The sequence below is a fragment of the Pelodiscus sinensis genome, chromosome 7 (assembly GCF_049634645.1).
Source record: "Pelodiscus sinensis isolate JC-2024 chromosome 7, ASM4963464v1, whole genome shotgun sequence".
NCBI lineage: Eukaryota > Metazoa > Chordata > Testudines > Trionychidae > Pelodiscus > Pelodiscus sinensis.
Genome location: NC_134717.1, coordinates 46,356,975 through 46,377,660, shown reverse-complemented (window position 1 = coordinate 46,377,660; position 20,686 = coordinate 46,356,975). Strand labels below are relative to the sequence as shown.

Here is a 20,686-nt window from a genome sequence, read left to right as displayed (position 1 = left end):
TTGGTTCCTTTCTGCATTTCAGTCATTTTGTTTAATAAAATTATGCCACAGCCCTTCTTCACTACTAAGGTTAAGGCACATTGGCAGGGTGGTATGAAGATATTTATAAGGCTATTGTCCACGTCTTACTTCTTACTTTGTGGCCTAACAAGTAATATCAGCTTCCTTGTCTGGTTAATCTGCCTCCCTTCACAGCATTAAATTAATTTAAAATATTTTTAAATGGCCTCGGACAGGTGTCACAGCTCTGAAAATATTTCTTGTGATTGGATTGTTTCCATTTTTTCACTTCTTTATTACACTACTCTGGACTTGCTATTTGAGAGGCAGATGCCCTGTCTGTTCTCTTTATGTTGATGGCTGCATATAAACAAATTATAGATTTATTAAAAAAATCACTTTACTCACTTAAAAAATTTTGGTGTGTATTCAATGTTGTTCTCTTCCATGTACCGTCTTCTACTTCTCTGGAGTTCCTCTATTCTTTGCTTTTCTGCTGATGCTGCTTCTACATTTCCTTCTTCCAAAAGTCTGTACATATAACAATGGATCTTTCAGTAAATATACAATAACATCTTCTATAAAAATATATTCTGTAAAAACATTGCTAGAAAAAAGAAGTATTCATCACAAAAAAACAAGGCCAGAAGCCTTGAAAAGTGCTTTGTCCTTGAAAAGGACTACTGAGTTCCATATACCTACTTTAAGGCCAGAGTCCATTAAAAAGGAAATACTATAATCATTCAATTTATACTTCTGAGTCTGAAATACAGTTTTAGTCTTATTTATATTTTCAGCTCATAAGAGCAAGCTGCCTACTCTCTGCATAAACAGTGTAGGATCCTTCCATAGCATGCAAGAGAAAGCTAAGATACAAGAATGGCTGACATGTCGGTTTGCCAGCTATACCTGCCTAACCTATAGCAAGCACGTGCACCTTGCCAGTCAAATTATACTGCTAACAGCAAGCACAACCTCTAGATAAACACTACTTTTATTTGTGGGAGTAGAAAAGGACACTCCAGAGCATATATTTCCTGGAATTTTCTAGAATTCTGCCTTTGCCAGAAGAATTCTCATACCACCAGGACGTCTGTATGCTTCCCTTTCCTGAGCTGGAGAAGCCACGGTTTTTACTGTAATACTTAATATTTTCTTTTCTAACGCCTAACGTATATCATAGTGCAGATCTTGGCAAAATTAAATGGTGGGATTTAAATTTGCCATAAAATAATCATAAATATTAAACATAAAAATGAGCTTTCTTGCCTCTGATCTGGCCTGAATCGTGCATCTGTTGTTGGAAGAATATCTTTCAATACAGGATCTAACTCATTGAGTTCAATAGCAAACCTTGTAAAGCCATAATAACGTTCATAGTTGGTTGGCATGGATCCTGTATAAACATATTTGAGAAGCAAAAATTCTTATTTTATTATTTTATAAGCACATACACAGAGTGCAATGAATTTATAAAGCTATAACAGCCAATAAAATATCGATACATTACAATTCCTTTTTTATACAATTTTAAAATGTATCAAATATTATTTTCTAGGTAGACCATCTTTAATTTAATATTAATGTATTCTACAATAGAGTTATCAATAGAGTTATTTACACAACAGATCAAGACTTTTTAAATCTCTCTTTTGGGAAATATCTGAAATATTCCTTTCAAGTTAAAAATAAACCACTCTACTCAAAAAAGAAAATGTTTGGGGTTTTCTACCAAATGTTGGTATCCAAACAGGTTCATAGCATGTGATTCACTGTTGCCCTGATTTTCCTATCCAAAATGGGTGCAAAATGGGTGTAAAATGTCATCAAATTAGAACAGAAACACCCACTTTGCTCTAGAGTAACGAGGTGAATAGTAATGATCACTTGGATTCACATTTTCTCTTTAAACAAGTAACCAATTTTTAGGAAACTTATGTCAATGGAAACCACAAGTGCTCCTTATCATTGAAAACCAGACAATTAAGGCAATATGGATTGACATAATCAAATTGTTTCTCCTTTCATTTATGCTGGTTTTATAAAAAATGTAATTCTGTTTAATCTGACAGAGATACCCTGATCTGCGCAGGTGTGAAAGGAGGATAATGCTAAAATATACATTTTGCTTATTCCAAAATCCAATTATTTTCTTTATTGCTTCAGATAATGTTCCCAACACGATAAATTAATTTAGGAATTAATATGCAGGAATTAATTTTAACCTCAAATTTTGAGCAAAATATAAAAAATGACTGAGATGAAGTATACACATTTTTTAGATTCTTTTACATTCAATAATAAAATATACTGCTACACCTTTCTCGCTATTTAGTTTATTGTGTATTTTGTTTCTCCATTTGTATTTTAAAAAGGTGGCTAAAAGCAGCTTTACATATTTCCAGTAAGACTATAGACACCAGAAGGATTTCACTTGACCAGAATTTTCTCACCTGGCCTCCATATACATTTTGCTGAAGGTGCAATCCCACAGTATAGTCCCTCATGCCACTTTCCAAAGAGGCGATGCACCACCTTTCCTTCTTGGTCCATGACAACCCCTTGAACTTCATTTACATTTGAATTCCAATAATTTACCTGGAAATGTACCAAAGTGAAGAAAGTAAACAAAGTTGATTTCCTTGTCACACTGTATACTACAAAACCCCACTACATACTTCCTTTAAATACCGTGACAAATAAAAATCACTTGCAGCTAGATTTCCAACAAAGAAAAATTAGAGGCTATTTATTTCTTGAAATGTAAGATATGCATAAGGATGTGACATCTTTGTAATTCTAATACAAAAATCTCAGCAACTCTATATAGACTTAACTAATCTACCAAACGTCTACCCTATTTACATGATAAAGTCTTAATGGGTGGTGACTTGGCCATTATTTTCCATTTTATACTATCGTGCACATTGCTGGCATTTCACAAATTAGAATTTCATCCAAATGAATATTAGTTACATTCAAACCCAAAAGAAAATGGCAGCCTGGAACAACATAATATGCTAAGCCTTTGTGTCCATCTCTAAAAATAACTAGGGAAAACTTACCATGTAACTTACCTCAACATCTCTTAAACAAGTGGATTACAATGAAAAATGTTTGGACCACAATATTTTATAGATAGGAAAACAACAGAATCATAGATGTATATGACTAAAAGGGACCTTAATCGCAAGGATGTGAATGATTAACCAGTAAGCATCACCCCATATGGATTATACTTACTGGTTACGGTTAACCAAAGAGGGCTGGAGCAGTTCCTGCCCAACACGGGCAGGAGACTTGCTCCAGCCCAGTGGGGCCTGCCATGGGTGGGGGAGGCTCCAGCACAGACAGAGCCACCCCTGCCTACAGCAGGCCTGGCCAGGTGCCTTGCAGGCAGGGGTGCTCCAGCCCAGCCAGAGCATGGTGAGGGAGTCACTCCAGCTCCCCACACGTCCCTGTTTAAGCAGCTAACTGATTAAATGGAATTTTACATCCCTACTCAATAGATCATCTAATCCAATCATCCAATCTCCAGTACTCCAGGCAGGACTAAGTAATAAAGTAACAAATGCTTCTGCATGAGAATCCATACATATTGCAAATGTTTCTTATCTGCCCCTGATGGGTAGTTCCAGATTTTGCATCAGACTTCTTCTTTTTTCAAAATCTATTGCCAATCCTCATAATGGTTGTGATTTAAAATGAAGAAATCAGAATACTGGATGCATCAACATAAATAGGTTTACTGATCACCTCTGATGACAATAGCAGTTTGGTTGTTTGTATAGGGATTCAAGCTCATGTAATTATCTGAGCACACTGGTAATATAAAGTCTCTTCATCTGTCAGATCCTTACACCATTGTGTAGTAGGAAAAGGCACCCCGCCAAAGTAAAAAAAATCAAATGTATAATTTTTTTTCCTCTTCCCAAATACCTAAGTTGCTGCCACTGCCACTCTCCAGTACTGAAGAATTCTTTGCCCTGATCCTGTCAACTCAATGTGGGGGAACTACCTTCACCCCATCGCATCCTCTATTTGCTTTTCCCTCCTTTTCTTTTCTTCCTTTCCTTGGGAATATCTATTCCCTTCCCTTTGATCTTTAAACAGCCTTATTCCAACGTACTGAACAAATGCAGACCCTAGGCAAGCTATAATGCACTAGTGCAGCAACTACAGTGGGTCTTTTGACATGAAATGTTGATAGGAATGCCAGTGATGATAAACTCATCACTTTAATTATTTTTACAAAAAAAAATCAGTTCTAACAGATCTATCTGGCTGTTTTTATATGAGACTGTCATCAAGATATGTGAATATAATAAAGCAGAACACCATTATTCTAACAAGATAAGAAACTGAAGACCAAATTCTGATCATGGTTAGAACAGTCTAAAATCAGAGTAACTGCTCTGAAGGACAGAGTTGCTTCTGGTTTTCACTCATGTAATAGAGCAGACTATCCATTTGCTTTTTAAAATAAAAAAAACCAGTAATTTATTGTCAGTGCTGCTGGCATCAAATGGTCTGGCTCATCAGCCACAGAGACATGTGAATAGTGGCAGACATCTCAGGACACAACTTAGGCAGAGTTTCATTGTTGGGCTTCTTACCTGGCAAGATGGTGGTGATGACACAGAACAGGGAAGAAGGAATTTAGGGAAACAGTAGAAGACTGAGGAAAGCGAAGCCAGATCTAGGCTAAGTAAAATAGTTCTTACTTTTTGTCATATATTGCCATATATTTTGTCATATATTGTATGACAGATTATAAGTTACCTTGACAAATGTGAGCTTGCAAATACAAACACTACTTTTTGTGTTTCTGATTGTTATTTCTCCGTAATGCTCAATCCATCTTCTTCCACTAAGGATGTTGTGTATGCAGGTGGTGACTTTGTTCCACACATAGTAATCTCCATACCTGGGAAAAAAGTTAGTAAATAATTGGTAAAGAAGTGAAAACCAGTCAGATAATCAAATATACAAAATAACGACAACCCTCACAAATATTTGAATCAATAGTCTGGCACATTAAAAGTATGGCTTCCATATTATTATTTCCCATCATTAATTCTAAATTATTCTATGGGAGTGAAATTCTCTCCATTATCGAAGACTCACAAGAGACCCCAGGAACCACCAAAGTCCTGCACATTAAAGTCTCAATCCTGTAGTCCTGAACACTTTGGCCCTGATCAGCGACTTCAGTAGGATTAAAGTTCAGCATGAGCTATAGCACTGTGGTGGACTGGGGCTCTGGTTACCATGAATGCAACAGGAACTAATACAAGTAAAATAGTTCTGAAATAGAAAGAATAGAGAGGAAGTGGGGATCAATAACTCAGTTGCATATTGTCCCCTTTCCTGAAAATTCCTCTGTGGCAACTCTATACAGCTGGAGCTTCTTGCAGGAGAAGGGGGGAGAGATAGAGCCAGGGAGCAAATGCTATACATGGCAAACTCCCCTCCTAACCTGTCAGATAACCAGGCCAATAGATATATGCAGAAGGCAATGTTGTTCTTTCAGCATTAACTACCACTTTGTGACAAGACCCAGCACCTACAGAAGCTGTACTGCCAGGGGCAGAGCACACATGCACCCCAAGATCTGAAGATTCATAGGTTTTGTAGGTTTGGGAGGCCATAAACCTCTCCTTATGTGACCAAATCCCTACTCCCTTCCCTCAGGGCTCCATCTGAAGGAAGCCATGTGGCTCTGTCTATATCACAGAAGATTTTGAAACATTTTCCTGGTTCAGATGAGCCCAGCATCAGCAGCATTGAGAGCCTATTTCAGACAGAGCAGCACCTGCCATTAGAGTGGTATTGAACAGACTTGCTCTGGGCAGCCCATCATTCTAACAACTGGGTATGGAGCTGTGCCTCCTCACATACACTCATTCTCCTTTACCAGTGAGATGCTCTGGGAGAGGAGACGCAATCTCCAGAGCCCTGCAAATCCACAGATATCTGTTTTATATCCAGGAGTATCTGCACCTGCGGATGTCGATATGGATATCTGCAGCTCATTTTTGTGGATACAGATATAGATATAAATTTTGTATTTACACAGGGCTCAAGCAATCTCCCCTGGTTTTCCCTTCAAGTGCCTGACTGAGCCTTCAGGCTCCAGAAAGGCTTCATTATCCCATCCCATAGTGGGAGACTGGAGCAAGGAGCTTACATCCCACCTACTGCTAATCACTGGGAGCTCTACACCCCCCAGCACAATCCATGGAGCCCTCCAGAAGGAAGAGCATCTATGGAGATTTAAAAAACAACCAAATAAAAAAAATTCCACAGCCCAAGGAAAGAAGACAATAGCTTACTTTGGAAAAGTCACATTCAGTGTTCCAACTGGCAGGATCTCCATTGATTTCCCCCAGAACTTATTTTTCCATCTGATATCTAAATGATAATACAGCGAAATATTTAGAAAATCACAAAAGACCAAAATATTATCTTTTCAGTGATCTATGCCACTAAATGGCATACCAGATGATCTATGCCAGACTGCCTGTTTCGAACAGAACATTAACCTGCTTTGAAGACAGAAAAAAGGTTATACCGGAAGGACAACCTTATGTCAGAGAGGCTAACGTACCCCTTGTCATTCTGCTAATCTCCTAACAGATAATAGTGTGTTCTGTATAAAGCTTTTAAATAAAGACAGCAGAAAAAATGTACTGCAAGTCTCACTGGCAATGGGATAAAATACAACATCGGCTTGTTCCTTACAGTTTAAAATTGAAACACTTTAAAGTAACAGTCAGCACTAACTTTATATAATACTATATAGTAAACTAATCTCTTAGATAAATTCCAGAGAGCTACAATCCTAATCAAATGATTTTTGAGAACATAAACTTTTTATTTTGATTAAAAACTTGATCTTTAGGCTTTTGAATTAAAATATATACCTTGCCAAAACACAAAATTCGTTGATTCACAGTGACAGGCAGAAATAGGTGGATGGTGGCTAACCTGAAAAAAAAAATTACGGTGGCGAGGAGTTGTTTAACACAAAATAAGTCTTTCATTTTTAAAAATCAGTGCAATTAACAATTACCTCAAGCTAAGAACTATTCAATTATATATATTACAAGAAACAAACAAAACAAAAAGCCTCAGCATGTTTAACATGTAACAGACTTTATTTTATAGCCTCATAGATTAAAGGATATATTTTATATAATTTTAATCATTTATACATTTTTTTCCTGGATTTAATAACTTTCACTTCAAATTTTCATGTTTCTCTTTACTCTAGTGTGAATGCAATATCCTAACTGTAAAGAAAAGTCACTCTACTGTCCAAAGAAATGAAGATTTACATAGAAACAAGTTTTACCTGCTCTGAGAAAAATCGAAATCCTTTGTCTTCCCTTATACATTCATAGGTCTCACCAAGCACTGGATTGAATGGCTTGCTTCCTGCTCTGTAATAAGTGGAGGCATACCCTGAAGCTGCAAAGGCAGCTATGAGAACCTGTTAGAACACACAAAAACAGCTGAAGATTCCTCAGCGTGCTCCCTCATCATTGTCAATTGTGTGTGCAGCAGACGAATAAATGTATTATTTAAAAACATTTGATTGCTTTTTTGTTCATTCAGTATTTGAAGGGCTACATATTAACAGAAAACTATCAATGTCTTACAAAGTAATGAACAGAAAGTAAAGCCTGCAGTATCTGTTTTTTTATGTGTCTGAATAATACACAAACTTACCAGCTGCACATTGCCATAGCCTTTGGGCATACAGAAAAACATAGAACAGTACAATAAGATCTTGCTAATCCAGACAGCCTATAAATCACAAACAAAAACCTATGATCTCTCACCATTCCCCAGCAGAGGTTTAGTGGCAGAGGTTGTATTAGCTGACGTCTCACAATATTAAGTATTACTTTTACAAAATATACTACAGAACATTACTATTTGCTTTGAAGTGCCATTAAAGAATAACTGGTAATGGTTTCACAGCTGAAGTTGGACTGCTGTTTTCATTTAGAGAAGGATTAAGATCCCTTTATTTCATCCTTTAAATTCAGATTAAATTTTGTCTCCAAATTTTGATTCATAATTCTTCAGAGGACAACTTAATTTGCCATGTAATATTTGTGGATATTTAATAGCTTTACAATTGTGGCCAGATTTTCAAAATTCCTTGGAGCTAAACAACCACAGTACCCACAAACTTCTCGCTATATAGATTGGACTATGGTGCAATGCGCACCAAAGTGCCACTCTGTAACTCCCTTGTGTGGACGCTGCAGACATGAACTAAAAGCTTCTTGGCTTAAGATACAAACTAGGAACATTTTAGTTTGGACCCACAGCAGCTCTGTGATGGAGTTACAGGGTAGCAGTTTGGTGTGCACTGTGAGATAGCATAGACATGCCTTTAATCACACAGGGCTATGTTCTCAAGTCTGTTATAGCGATTTTTGGCCACCCAGGTACAGGTCTACCAATGGGGAAGGTGGAGGGCAGCTGCCCTCAGGCCTGTTGACTTAAAAGGATCTGGAGCTGCTGACTGTCACCACTACAGTGACAATGGCAGTGGTTGGTCCTGGACCCTTTAAACTGCTGCTGGAGTTCTGGCTGGTGCATGCCTGACAGCACTGAAGGGCTGGTGGGGGGAACCTAGCCCCCAGCTCTGTCCACCTTGCCAGAGTCCCCGCCCTCCCAGGTGCCTGGAGCTATCCCCTACCTCGCTCAAGACCAGGCAAAGTCTATTGGCCGCCCTGACCAAGCAATAAAACATGGCCATAGTTTAGCCATAACTGACAGAAAGAGACTCTCACACAGAGGCACTATCTGTTGGCATAAAGCTGGCAGAAGTGGTGGAGCTACCGCCATCACAAAATATCCCTGCACAGCTGGGAGAAAAGAGAGGGGTATTTCCATGATGCAGCAAAGTGGAGCGTTGCTGTGTCTTCACGTCTCTAAGGCTATGTCTAGACTGCAAGCCTCTTTCGAAAGAGGCTTTTTCGAAAGATACTTTTGAAAAAGCCTCTTTCGAAAAAGAGCGTCTAGACTGCAAGCGGAACTCTCGAAAAAGCAAGCCGCTTTTTCGAAAGGCAGTCTGGATGCTCTCTTTTGAAAAACCCCTGTTTGCATTCAAGAACGCCTTTTTTCGAAAGAGCACTTTCGAAAAAAGGCGTTCTTCCTCGTAAAATGAGGTTTACCACCGTCAAAAGAAAAGCCGCGTTCTTTCGATTTAATTTCGAAAGAACGCGGCTGCAGTCTAGACGCAGGTGAAGTTTTTTCGGAAAAAGGCTACTTTTTCGGAAAAAACCCCTGAGTCTGGACACAGCCTAAGGGTATGCCTACACTGCAATGAAACGACTGCCGCTGGCTTGTGTCAGCTGACTCGGCTTCACAGGGCTCAGACTGCAAGGCTATAAAACTGCAGTGTAGATGTCAGGGCTCAGGTTGGAGCCTGGGCTCTAGGACCCTGCGATGCGGGATTGCCCGAGTCTGATCTCCATCCTGTATAATCTACACTCCAATTGTACAGTCTTGCTGCCTGAGCCCTGTGAGACCGAGTCAGCTGATGCAGGCCAGCCATGAGTGCTTTATTGCAAAGGATGGGCATACCCTGCGCAACCTTGTACCAGTTAGAGCTACTGCTCAGCAGCAATAACTTGGGCCATGGTTGGGCAAAATATGGCCACAGGCCAGTTCTGGCCCACCACCAGCCTGCGGCCCAGCAGGAACCTCGGGCAGGCTCCCTGCTTGCCACATCCTTGGACAGTGCTCAAAGTGTTACAACCCCCTCCTTCACCAAAACTCCCTCCCAGATCCCGCACTCCCTTCTGCACCCCAGTCCTCTACCCCAAGTTCTCTTCTGTACTCATCCTCCATCCCAGACCCCACACCTCCTCCATTAATATCACAGAAGAGTGCAGCCCTTAACCACTTACCAAATTCTTGGAGTGTCCCCCCCTCCCCATGAAAAATTATTGCCCATCATGGCTTAGGCTGTGGTCAGGTGGTGCTGGTTTAGAGAGTTGCAATTACCTTCACTTTCATGCCTGAGTTCTGCTCAGGGTTGGTGGACAGTCTGGCCCATAAAGAGAGATTTTCCTCATTCAGGATAAACTGAGTTTGCCAAATTCAGCCCACAGAACCATCAAATTCTATCAGCCACTTCTAATTTTGGCTGTTGCCAGGCTGCCTCATCAGCAGGAAATGAACAGCTAAGTAATTAGCCCTCTCAGTAGAGCCCTGCAAATCCATGTGTATCCGCTTTATATCTACGGGTATCCACATCTGCCAATGCAGATATCCGTGGCTGGTTTTTGCGCGTATGTATGCAGGTACAGATACTCTATCTGTGCAGGTCTCTACCCATCTATACTCAACTTAACAGTTCTCATTCAACCCCTGCTACCTTTCCTCAACCAACCACTGCCCATGTATCTCCACCCTCATGCTCTCTCAGTTTCTGGTACACATTCTCTGGAATTACTGAAAATCTAACTGAATTCCCTCTGTCATCTCCAGTTGGCACCTGAGCAAAGTATCACTTTGACTGGTTCATTAATGTGAATCCCTTCAAAATTGATTCTATGCACTTACCAAAGGAGCAAAGAAGATACAGTGCAAATTTGATCTCTGACGAGGGTTAATGTTGCAAAGGGGGCAACAGGAATTACTGAATAGGTCTCAGATAAATTCTGGATCATTGAAGTATGCTTGTTTATGACACCAGAATTCCCACCAGAGACCAGCAAGAACTGGATTTTTGTATCTGACACAAAATTGTTTTCCTTTATGGTCATCTTCTTTTGCCTTTCTTCTGAGATGAGATCTTCTACCTGATGGTGTTTGTTCTCAGACCAAGCCACTTGGTTTATCATAAATTTTGCAACTTTAATTTGCCCTCTTTGTACACGTGTTATTACATAGTTTTTAATAACATTATCATATACCATTGTTTTCCTCGGGATCCCTGCCTTATTCAGTGTACAGTGAATGGACGATGCTTGCATAGGACTTGTCTTCACTACACAGTTAACTTAGGCTTTGAACCTAATCCACTTCCTATCCATACACAAAACCTTCTCACTGAAGTCTGGTGGCACTTTAAAGCCAGCATAGCTGGCCTGACTGTGGCACAGCCTAGGACTTGGATGCATCTTTCACTTGGGCTGTTAAACCACTCAGACTAAAGGTCTTTTGATCCACTGTAAAACACTCTGTCACTTGAGCTAATTGAATAAATGAGGGCAACAGTCAATTTCACGGTATTTGCTGACAGCTCAAGCAAACTAAAGACAAATGTATAATCCCCATTGCCTATTGTACCAACAGCAAATTACTTAGCTGTCACTATGAAGCTCAAGAAAATATCTTATACAAATGACAAATACCCTCAACACTGATAAACCAAGGCAGAAAACTGCATAGTCCGGGATTTTTAAATGAAATCATATGGTCACCAATCCTAGGAACTGAGATCAAATCCCATATGAACTGTAATTATAGGAAATGGGGTTGGAGTGATGAGAAATGCCTAATCCAGCCAGGTACTAGACCATTCTGAGGTTTCAGATCATAACTAGAATTGTATCCTGAAATGATATGGCAGTTCAAGCAGAGCATGGAGCCCTGGGATAGTGTTTCATCTGTGAGAAAATGTGCAGCCACACACTACAACTGCTATAACTTCCGAGGAGTATTCAAGAATTGCCCCAAGCAGACAGTCTAGCCTGCATTTGTGGCAAAGGCATGAAAAAGTCTATCAAGGTCCACATCAGAAAGAAAAGGCTACAAACTACTAATCATCTGTGAAGAAAAAAAATGGTATTCTGAGCTAACAAGGTTACCTGGTAATTCAGAAGCAATAAGATATTTTAAATGACAGAGAGATCACTGACAGCTCTTTGATTAAGGACAAACACATGCTCTCAACGGAGGAAGCAGACGACCCCCACCAAGTAGGTGTTTTTTCTCACTAACCGAGTCTCGACCAGTGCATTGTCACTTCAGCCTCTCTTCATCCAGAAATCAGAAAGCCAAGAGACTGCAGATGAATATTTGAGACAGAGATCAACATCATCTGCATGCTCATGGCATTGCAGTTCCAAAAGTCTCATTATTTCCCTTAGTAATCTCACATACACAATGAGCCTGGTGAATGACAAAATGGAACCCGGTGCAGGACTCTACACAAGACTCCCTGGGGAAGATGAGAAAAAAGTAAGCTTTTGCATATGCAAAGTTGTGCTATACCAAATTTATTACCATGCGTTCATATGGATCATCAGTTTCAGCAGCTTTGTCCAGGAGTTCACTGTATTCCAATTCTTCACAAAGGTGTTGTAAAGTATTAAGAGGTTCATTTAGCTCAACTGGCATGGAGACTTTGGAGAGATCTTTACCAATATTATTTCTCAAAATATTCCACAGATTGATATTACTGGTATCAGGACAGGGAGCTGGGAGACAAATTCGGCGTCCATTTCTGAATGCACCTCCTGCTAGCTCACCATTAAGAACTGCAGGGAAAAGAATATATTATTGTATTGAAATCTCTCCTTTAAAAAATAACAATGTTAATGTTCACTCATGGAACCAAATTCACCACTGGAATTGCACTAAAGATGCAATTCCATTGATTTCAGCTGAGTTTTGCCTGACTTCACCTGCAGTAAATTTGGCTCATGATCTGAAAACAATGCAATTTTCTAAAGCATTTTAAAAACACAGTATATACTTTGCCGGAAAACGTTGTCTGCAACACTGGTATTGTCCTCAGATATGTTATCACTCACATCACTGATATAGGATTCGTCATCAGAAGCCTAAAGAATAAAAATTTAAAAATTAGTCAACGAACTCCAGGAGATCAACTGTACAGTAAAAACACAACAAAATTAAGCAAAACAAATTTTCAAAGAAACCATGTTTAGCCTGGAAGAGCTCAAACTAGATCTACCAAGTTTGTTTCAGTGTTCGTGTGCAAAGAACCGATGCCCTAATAGCACCAAGAGAAATTTTATGTTCACTGCATATTCCTGAATTAAGTGCTATGGAGTCATTTGTGACTCTAGATGAGACTTCGTTCACCTTGGTTTACCTGAGCCAACTCCTGTTGAAGTCTCCTCCTAGGGAAAGGATAAGAGAACAAACAACAAAATTTTTCTGAAACTTTTTGCGATGTGAAAAGTTAAAAAAATGTCTTCTGATTGTACTAAATGTTTTATTTGGCTTGAAACATAACATTTCATTTAGTTTTTGAGCATTTTCTAAAATAAAATTGTTCAAGGCACAGAGAACAGTGTGGTGGTCTATTGTAAAATAGTGTCTAATATGACACATCCAAATGCAAGGCTATTCGATCATACAGGACAAGATGTGTGTACTGCATATGCAAATAGTTAGTTACACATCTGTGCATTCATACAAGGCAGATTAGATAGAGAGAGAGAGAGAGATTGATAGATATGCATGGTACAGACATCTCATTTGGAGTTTGCAGTTATAGTAATTGGACATGCAAAAAACTGCATGTACAGTAAAACCTGTATTATCCAGCATGTTCGGGGATTAGGGTGTTCTGGTTATCTAAAAATTCTGGTTATCTGAGCGTCCCATCAACCCAGGAAAAACCAATGGACAATAATAGTAAAACTCAAGTTTTTAATATTAGTAGTTTTGTAGTGTGAGGCAGTTGGTCTCACATTTCTATTTTGAGTTAAAGATGATTAGTACCTTTTAAATGAAATTTTTTTTTATACCAATCATGATAAACCAAGCCAGGCCTGTGCGCCTGAACATGTGACAGTATTATGGCGGGGGGGCAATGCCGGTTAACAAAGTATTCTGGTAAACAGAGTGCCAGATAACAAAGGTTTCACTGTATATATATATTTTTTAAATTCTAAAAAAAATATGTCTCTCAATCTCATTTGCCTAGTAGTTTATCATGCAGGCATCACAAAACATTGTCTAGTACTTAAAGATTATAATCTATTAATCTTCTTAATTTATATTGCATGCAGACAACTCAGAGCACTTCATAATAATAATAAAAATATGGCTCAGGATAGAAATCTGTCTGTGTCCTGCATTTGTAAAAATGAGGCTAGTGGCTCCTTCTAAACTTTCCTTTTCATCTGCTAATTTATGAAATGCCTTGCTGGTTTAACAGGAAAGTGTTCATTATCTGCAGACAATGAAATTGAATGATGGATCACTTAACAGTGATGCAGTGTAGCTTTTTCCTACACTGCTTCAGAAATTCTGAGTTTCCACTTTATACATAACCAAGCCTCGGGGTTAATCTTCTGCTTTCAGTTTTCCTGTCCAGTACACTGTGCTATAGAGTCCAGTGCCATTGTAATCTGGGGACTGCAACACTTAACAGCTGAACAATGGCGAGCTCTGGATATGTGCCATTTGGGAAACATTAGAAAGCCAGTTAGTTTTCAAAAGTGAAATGGAAAAGGAACATCAAGGTTGCTGTTTGGACCAGACTACTTGAGATGTCACAGCAGGTAGAATTACATTCCATCCACATACCACATCGTGTATAGTTCTATACAAATACATCCACAGACAAGCTCTGTGTGGCTCAAAAGGTTGACACACTCACCCACAAAAATTGGTCCAATAAAAGATAATACCTCACTCTTGTTTCTGCATGTCTCTCTCTCTCTCTCTCTCTCTCTCTCTCACACACACACACACACACACACACACACACACACACACACACACACTTACTGATGTTAGATTTAAAAAAAATCAATTGTTGATACTATAGTGGGTTTAACGGGCTTGATAAAATGTATTTAATTGGCATACTTCTATCCTGTAGAGAGGTAACTAATGGTGTCCCCCAAAGGGCCTTACTGGGTCCAATTCTATTCAACCTATTTATAAAAGATCTGGAGATAAGAGTAAACATTGATGTGGCAAAATTTGCAGATGATACCAATTTGCTCAAGACTAAAGCAGACTATGAAGAGCTTCGAAAAGATTTCACAAAACTAAGTGATTGGGCAACAAAATGGCAAATGAAATTTAATATTGATAAATGTAAAGTAATGCACATTGGAAAAAAATAATCCTAACTACACATACAATATGTTGAGGACTAATTTAGCTATAACCACTCAAGACAGAAATCTTGGAGTCATTGTGGATAGTTCTCTGAAAACATCCACTCAATGTAAAGTGGCAGTCAAAAAAGCAAACAGAATGTTAGGAATCATTAAAAAAGAGATAGAGAACATATTATTGCCTCTATATAAAACCATGGTATGCCCACATCTAGAATACTGTGTACAGATGTGGTCACCTCATCTCAAAAAAGATATACTGGCATTGGAAAAGATTCAGAAAAGGGAAACAAAAATTATTAGGAGTTTGGAAGGGGTCTCATATGAAGAGAGATTAAAAAGACTGGGACTTTTCAGTTTAGAAAAGAAGAGACTAAGGGGGGATATGATAGAGATCTAGAAAATCATGACTGGTATGGAAAAAATGAATAAGGAAAAGTTATTTACTTGTTCCCATAACATAGGAACTAGGGGTCACCAAATGAAATTAATAGGTAGCAGGTTTAAAACAAACAGAAGGAAGTTTTTCTTCATGCAGTACACAGTCAGTCCTTGCTAGAGGATGTTATGAAGGCCAGGACTTCAACAAGGTTCAAAAAAGAACTAGATAAATTATAGAAGGTTAGGTCCATCAATGGCTGTTAGCCAGGATGGGTAGGAATGGTGTCCCTAGCCTCTGTCAGAGGCTGGGAATGGGTGATGGGAGAGGGATTGCTTGATAATTCCCTGTTCTGTTTAGTCCCTCTGCGACATGTGGCATTGATCACTGTCAGAAGACAGGATACTGGGCTAGATGGACCTTTGGTATGACCCACTATGGCCGTTCTTATGTTCTTATAAAATAAATTAGGGTAAATAATAGCTTAAGGGACAGCAAAGTTATACAAACAGTCATTCCTGATTTTTTTAGGCTGCTTTTGCCATTCAGCTGGTATCAGTGTTAGGTTATTCTATAAATCATTGTTTTTAAAAAACATTTGGTTTGGCCTTTCCGAACAAAATTATCTTTTCTAAAAAGTTGAATATTCCATATTACAGTGTGTTAAAATGGCAAAATAATGATTGTCAGACATATATCATTAGCGTGACACAGGATTGTAGGGTAAAAATTTGAGACAGTCTATGATATTCTGTTAAGAACCCCTATTCTAAATTTCAAGTCTGGAACAGGTACACAAAACATCTATGTCAAAGACATAGTACATGAAGGTTACCCTTCCATCCCCTGCTTAGTCCATCAGAGGAAGATCACCATAGAGCTAATGATCCAGACAACGGGTGAGAGACAGGACATAACACATTCAATGGTCCTAGGAACAAAATGCTTATTGTCTCTGCTTTAATCTCCAGGTGTAACACCAATGGATCACATCCGTGCAAAGATACCTTCTGAAGCTAACAGACACATCGCCACTTAACACATAACTGACAATTGATGTCTGTTTGTTTAAGTACTTTGTTTAACTAGATATAAGGTATCCTGGAAGCTATGGGTGGAAAATACTATATAACCTTTAGATTATTGCTTTATTTTGCCTCACGGTTAGCACCTATCCAGGGGATCTGGGATCTTCCCCCATCATTACTTCATCCGCCCATCAGCATCTTATATAATCCATTGTAACCTATTCTCTGGCAGTGTTCACCAAGCCTAATAAGTGAAGTGACACTCCACCAGTGCTGTGTGTTAATAAACCTTTCTGCTTGCTTCATACACAGTGTCCAGACTCTGTTCCAACAGGATCATCAAAACTTAAATGTTACAAAATATGCGGAAAGATATTTATGTCTATGTGGCTGTGAAGGAGAGGATAAAAATACATTGTATATCTAGATCTAAAATCTGAATTAAGGGTTCTGTTCTCCAGATGGAGAACCCTGGCCACACTGTTCCTCTAGCACCCTGTGCAAGATAATTGTGTGTTTTCCTGATCTAAAATACGATACTTTGGCACCCTCTGGGTACGTCTACACAGCAGCATTATTTTGGAATAACTTCTGTTATTCCGAAACAACTATGCAAGCAACTACATAGCTAGCCCGTAATTTTGAAAAATTTTTGAAATAACGGGCGGCTTATTTGGGCATTTTCCTTGAGAAATAACGACTCTTCTGAAATAGCTATTTTGGAATAGCATAGGGTGGATGCTCCACTGCTGCTATTTTGAAATAGCTCCTGATGCAGGCCATTCAAACTAATTACTCCCCAATGCTTCCTGGGGCTCTAAATTGAGGTAGCGCATAGGGGAGCCTGCCTCGGACTAATTTTTCGGCTTCCCTGTAGTGTAGACGTGCTATTTCGGAGTATTTCTTCTTGAATAGCTTATTCTGAAATAATCATGCAGTATAGACGTAGCCTCTGAGGTGAGTAAGCCAGTAGGGCTGAAAATATAGAGGCAAACATGGGAGTTGTATAAGATCAATTAATTACTGTGTTCTAAATACATTTTAAAAATAAATTTAAAAGTATTAGTCAAAGTACTGTTAATATTCCCCCTCGGACATAACTATGTGTCAGATAAGGTAGAAATGGTTATAAAGAAAATCCTACCAAACTAATTTTTAAAGCTATAATACACACAGAGAAAATGTAATTACCTTCTTCTGTAACATAGAGCAAGGTAACCTAAACAAAATTATGCTTTTGGACATGAAGCATTCTTTTTGCATCCATATACATTAAGGGTCATTAAGAAAATACGAATTTTTCATCATCCAAGATACCTTCCGATGCTTCACTTAACTTTTTAATGCCTCCAAAAGCCCTAACAGTAATTCAGATTTGTCAAGAAAAAATGCAGAACTAAATCAGCATCTGTTCTGCATTCTTTTGAACTCCCCCACATTACAAACTCAACAGAGAAAATGGGAAGGAAGGAAGGAATTAGCTTCTCATGTTTATCTGGGCACATATGTTAATTTGTAACTTACTCACCAAGCTCTGCATGCAGACTGAAATTTTACCTCCTCTATTTTACAGGACTGTTGTGCTGGAGAGAGACCAACACTAGATAATTATGAAATCTTGCCCTCATTGACTCATGAGTTGGGGGAAGAGAAAGTGCCAGCACATCATTGGTAAAACAGCCATCTTCCCAGTGCAAGGTACTGCATATGTACTATTCAGCAGGAGGCCTAACCAAGCCCACTAGATAACAGCATGTATCCACTTGGGTGCCCAGCCAGAACAGAGACCAGATGCTACCTGTGGTGTGCTTCTGAATGCCTATAACAGAGATTCCTTCACTTGCTTTAGGGAGAAATTGGAAGTAACAGCCTCCATTCTTCCTCTTCCCAATAAACACACATGGCTCAGCCCAGGGTAGAACTTGACTTCTGTAAGCAATAACATCATCCATCTGCATTTTAGGCAGATAGCAGCAGAACAACATAGTTGTGGCAGCTGCAGAATGTCACCTCACAAGAAAGGAGTTTAACCCTTAGCATGAATGTAATGTTCTAAGACAAAAGACGGAAGTTTACAAAGCTCGTCTTCTTTCTCTCTCCCACGCCCTGTTCCTCATCACCTTCCTAAGGCCTCCCTCATTACCTGTTAGTAAAGGCCATCCCCCTCTGAGCACAGATGCTGAATGTGCACACTGCACAGGCAGCGACTCTGTTCCCCATTCCACACAGAAATGACTTCTTCTACAAGCCTGATAATGGATTGTGCCACTGTGGGCTCTGTGCCATTCTACAACTGTTCACACCATCCACACCCTGCTTCTTATGTGCTAGGTCTAAGGGACAGGGCCTGTCATCAGGAAATGGAGGGCAAAGCAGAATAACAGGGGGGAAGAGGTTCTTTGCAAGGGAGGCAGGAGGGAGCTTTGGGACCGGCTCCTCCCACTATTCCTGGGTAGGACTCACTTCTCATTAGCCACTGATCCAACCTTTTCCCTGGTGAGATGCTTCTTATTGGGTACCACCAAACCTAAATAAACTGTTCAGTCCTGAACATGTAAAATATTTCCCATTGCCCTATGACAAGAGCATATGTAGCATGGTATTTATTGTAGGATAGGAACAAAATCTTTGTAAGCAGCCTCCCAGGCACTTTCTGTTAATTGCGGGGGTACATGAGAGAAGAAGAAAAATTGGCTATTTTATTTTATTAATATTTTCCTCTTAAATAAATGTGTCAATTTTGTCAGGTAATCCCTGGGTTCTTGCTTTTCTGTATATAGACTGGTCAGCAGTTATTAACTAAAAGAGGTTCTCGTGGGAGTGAATGATACAAGGGTCATTTTTTTCTGCCTACATCCCAATGGGGCTGGTCAGTACTGTGCGACAGCAGCACAGACAAGGTGCTCAGCGAAGCAGGAAGCTGAACCCCTAAGCACTGCACATACCTTTCTGCTCCCCGGAGAGGATTATTCTATAAAATTAGAAGATTTTCCATCTACAACAATAACAGTAACAATAATAAAACATAGCTCATTGATAGCACTCTTCATCTGTAGAGGCCAAAACACTTACAACAATTACATTAGCTGGGGGCTGGTTTCTGAAGGAACCCCCCTGTGAACAGTCTCGGTGAGGCAATTATAGACGCTAGCCCATGGGGACTGAAAACACTCACTGCAAGCCAGGGCCTTGAGATTAGGGAGACTGATTTTTCCTGGCTCCAAATGGGGATAAAATAAACTATATTTATTTATTTTGATGACAAGTCTAACGATACTAGAATAAAAGAAAATAATCTGTCTTTTAAACTAAGGCCAGATTTTCCCAGTAGCTAAGCACCTCACAGTTCGCTTGATATACATAGCAGAGACATCAGCGCCTTTGCAAGCTTACACTCCTTAGAGATTTGTTTCCTTTGCTAAGATTGGCAGCAGTCTGGACTGTGTTTCACCTGGTGGAATTATGGCATCTCCACAGGGAAGCCTATGAATTATTTCAGCTGGCACTCAAATTGTTTTAAATAAAGAAACTAGTGATTTTCTTCTTTTTCTTCTTCTTCTCAGCCTTACATGTGGCAGTGGGCAGTAGAATATAAGAGCATTTTAAAAGTGTCCTGCGTCTCTCTTCAGGGGTGCTTTAGTCTGTGTCATGTTAACATTAAAGGCTCCTCACAGCAGTTGCTCTGACTGAGGTTAAAGCAGAACCTGCAGCTGCCAGTTTCAATAAACAATTTGAAGGTGTTACTTGACTATGCATCCTCTGTGTAACAGTGTTCTTATGTGTTTTAAACTGATTGAAGTTTTTTGTATTTTAAGTTCAAGATACAGTACCAGCTATGGAACTATCCAGTTGGGAAAATTCACTCTCCGAGTTAGACTGTAGTCTTGAGAAACCTGCTAAACCAGCACATGCAAAGAAGCTGTTCAAGAAATCTGCCACTTGCTCCAAATCCTTTCACCTCAGGCAGTGGGTATGCAACTACAGGATGTTGCTTCCTCCCTCCAAACCGTGAAATCACTTTTCCTTGTGTCATGTAGGGTTAGGAAAATGAAGCCTGAAAAGGTGTGCAAGTACAATGCAGCTTAACAGCATGCCAGGTAACAAAGGGGAGGGAGCAGGGAGACTAGAGAGAAGAGGATTGTTGGATCTCTTAGAGTGTTGGATGCAAACCTTATGACTAAGGGCTCAGGACTCAA

The 20,686-nt window shown here is 39.4% G+C and overlaps 1 protein-coding gene across 6 annotated transcripts in view; it reads right to left on the bottom strand.

Annotated features, from left to right (window-relative positions):
- OSBPL6 (oxysterol binding protein like 6) overlaps positions 1–20,686 on the bottom strand; it is a 178,378-nt gene that overhangs the window by 8,528 nt on the left and 149,164 nt on the right. For all 6 annotated transcript variants that reach the window (XM_025182804.2, XM_006119448.4, XM_014571709.3 and 3 more), the window contains 9 exons: positions 12,734–12,821; positions 12,262–12,515; positions 7,358–7,495; positions 6,927–6,990; positions 6,336–6,414; positions 4,783–4,927; positions 2,454–2,598; positions 1,270–1,396; positions 409–531 (listed from right to left, as the gene is read on the bottom strand). In XM_025182804.2, the coding sequence (XP_025038589.2) occupies positions 409–531; positions 1,270–1,396; positions 2,454–2,598; positions 4,783–4,927; positions 6,336–6,414; positions 6,927–6,990; positions 7,358–7,495; positions 12,262–12,515; positions 12,734–12,821 (1,163 nt within the window). The remainder of the gene's footprint in view (positions 1–408; positions 532–1,269; positions 1,397–2,453; positions 2,599–4,782; positions 4,928–6,335; positions 6,415–6,926; positions 6,991–7,357; positions 7,496–12,261; positions 12,516–12,733; positions 12,822–20,686) is intronic.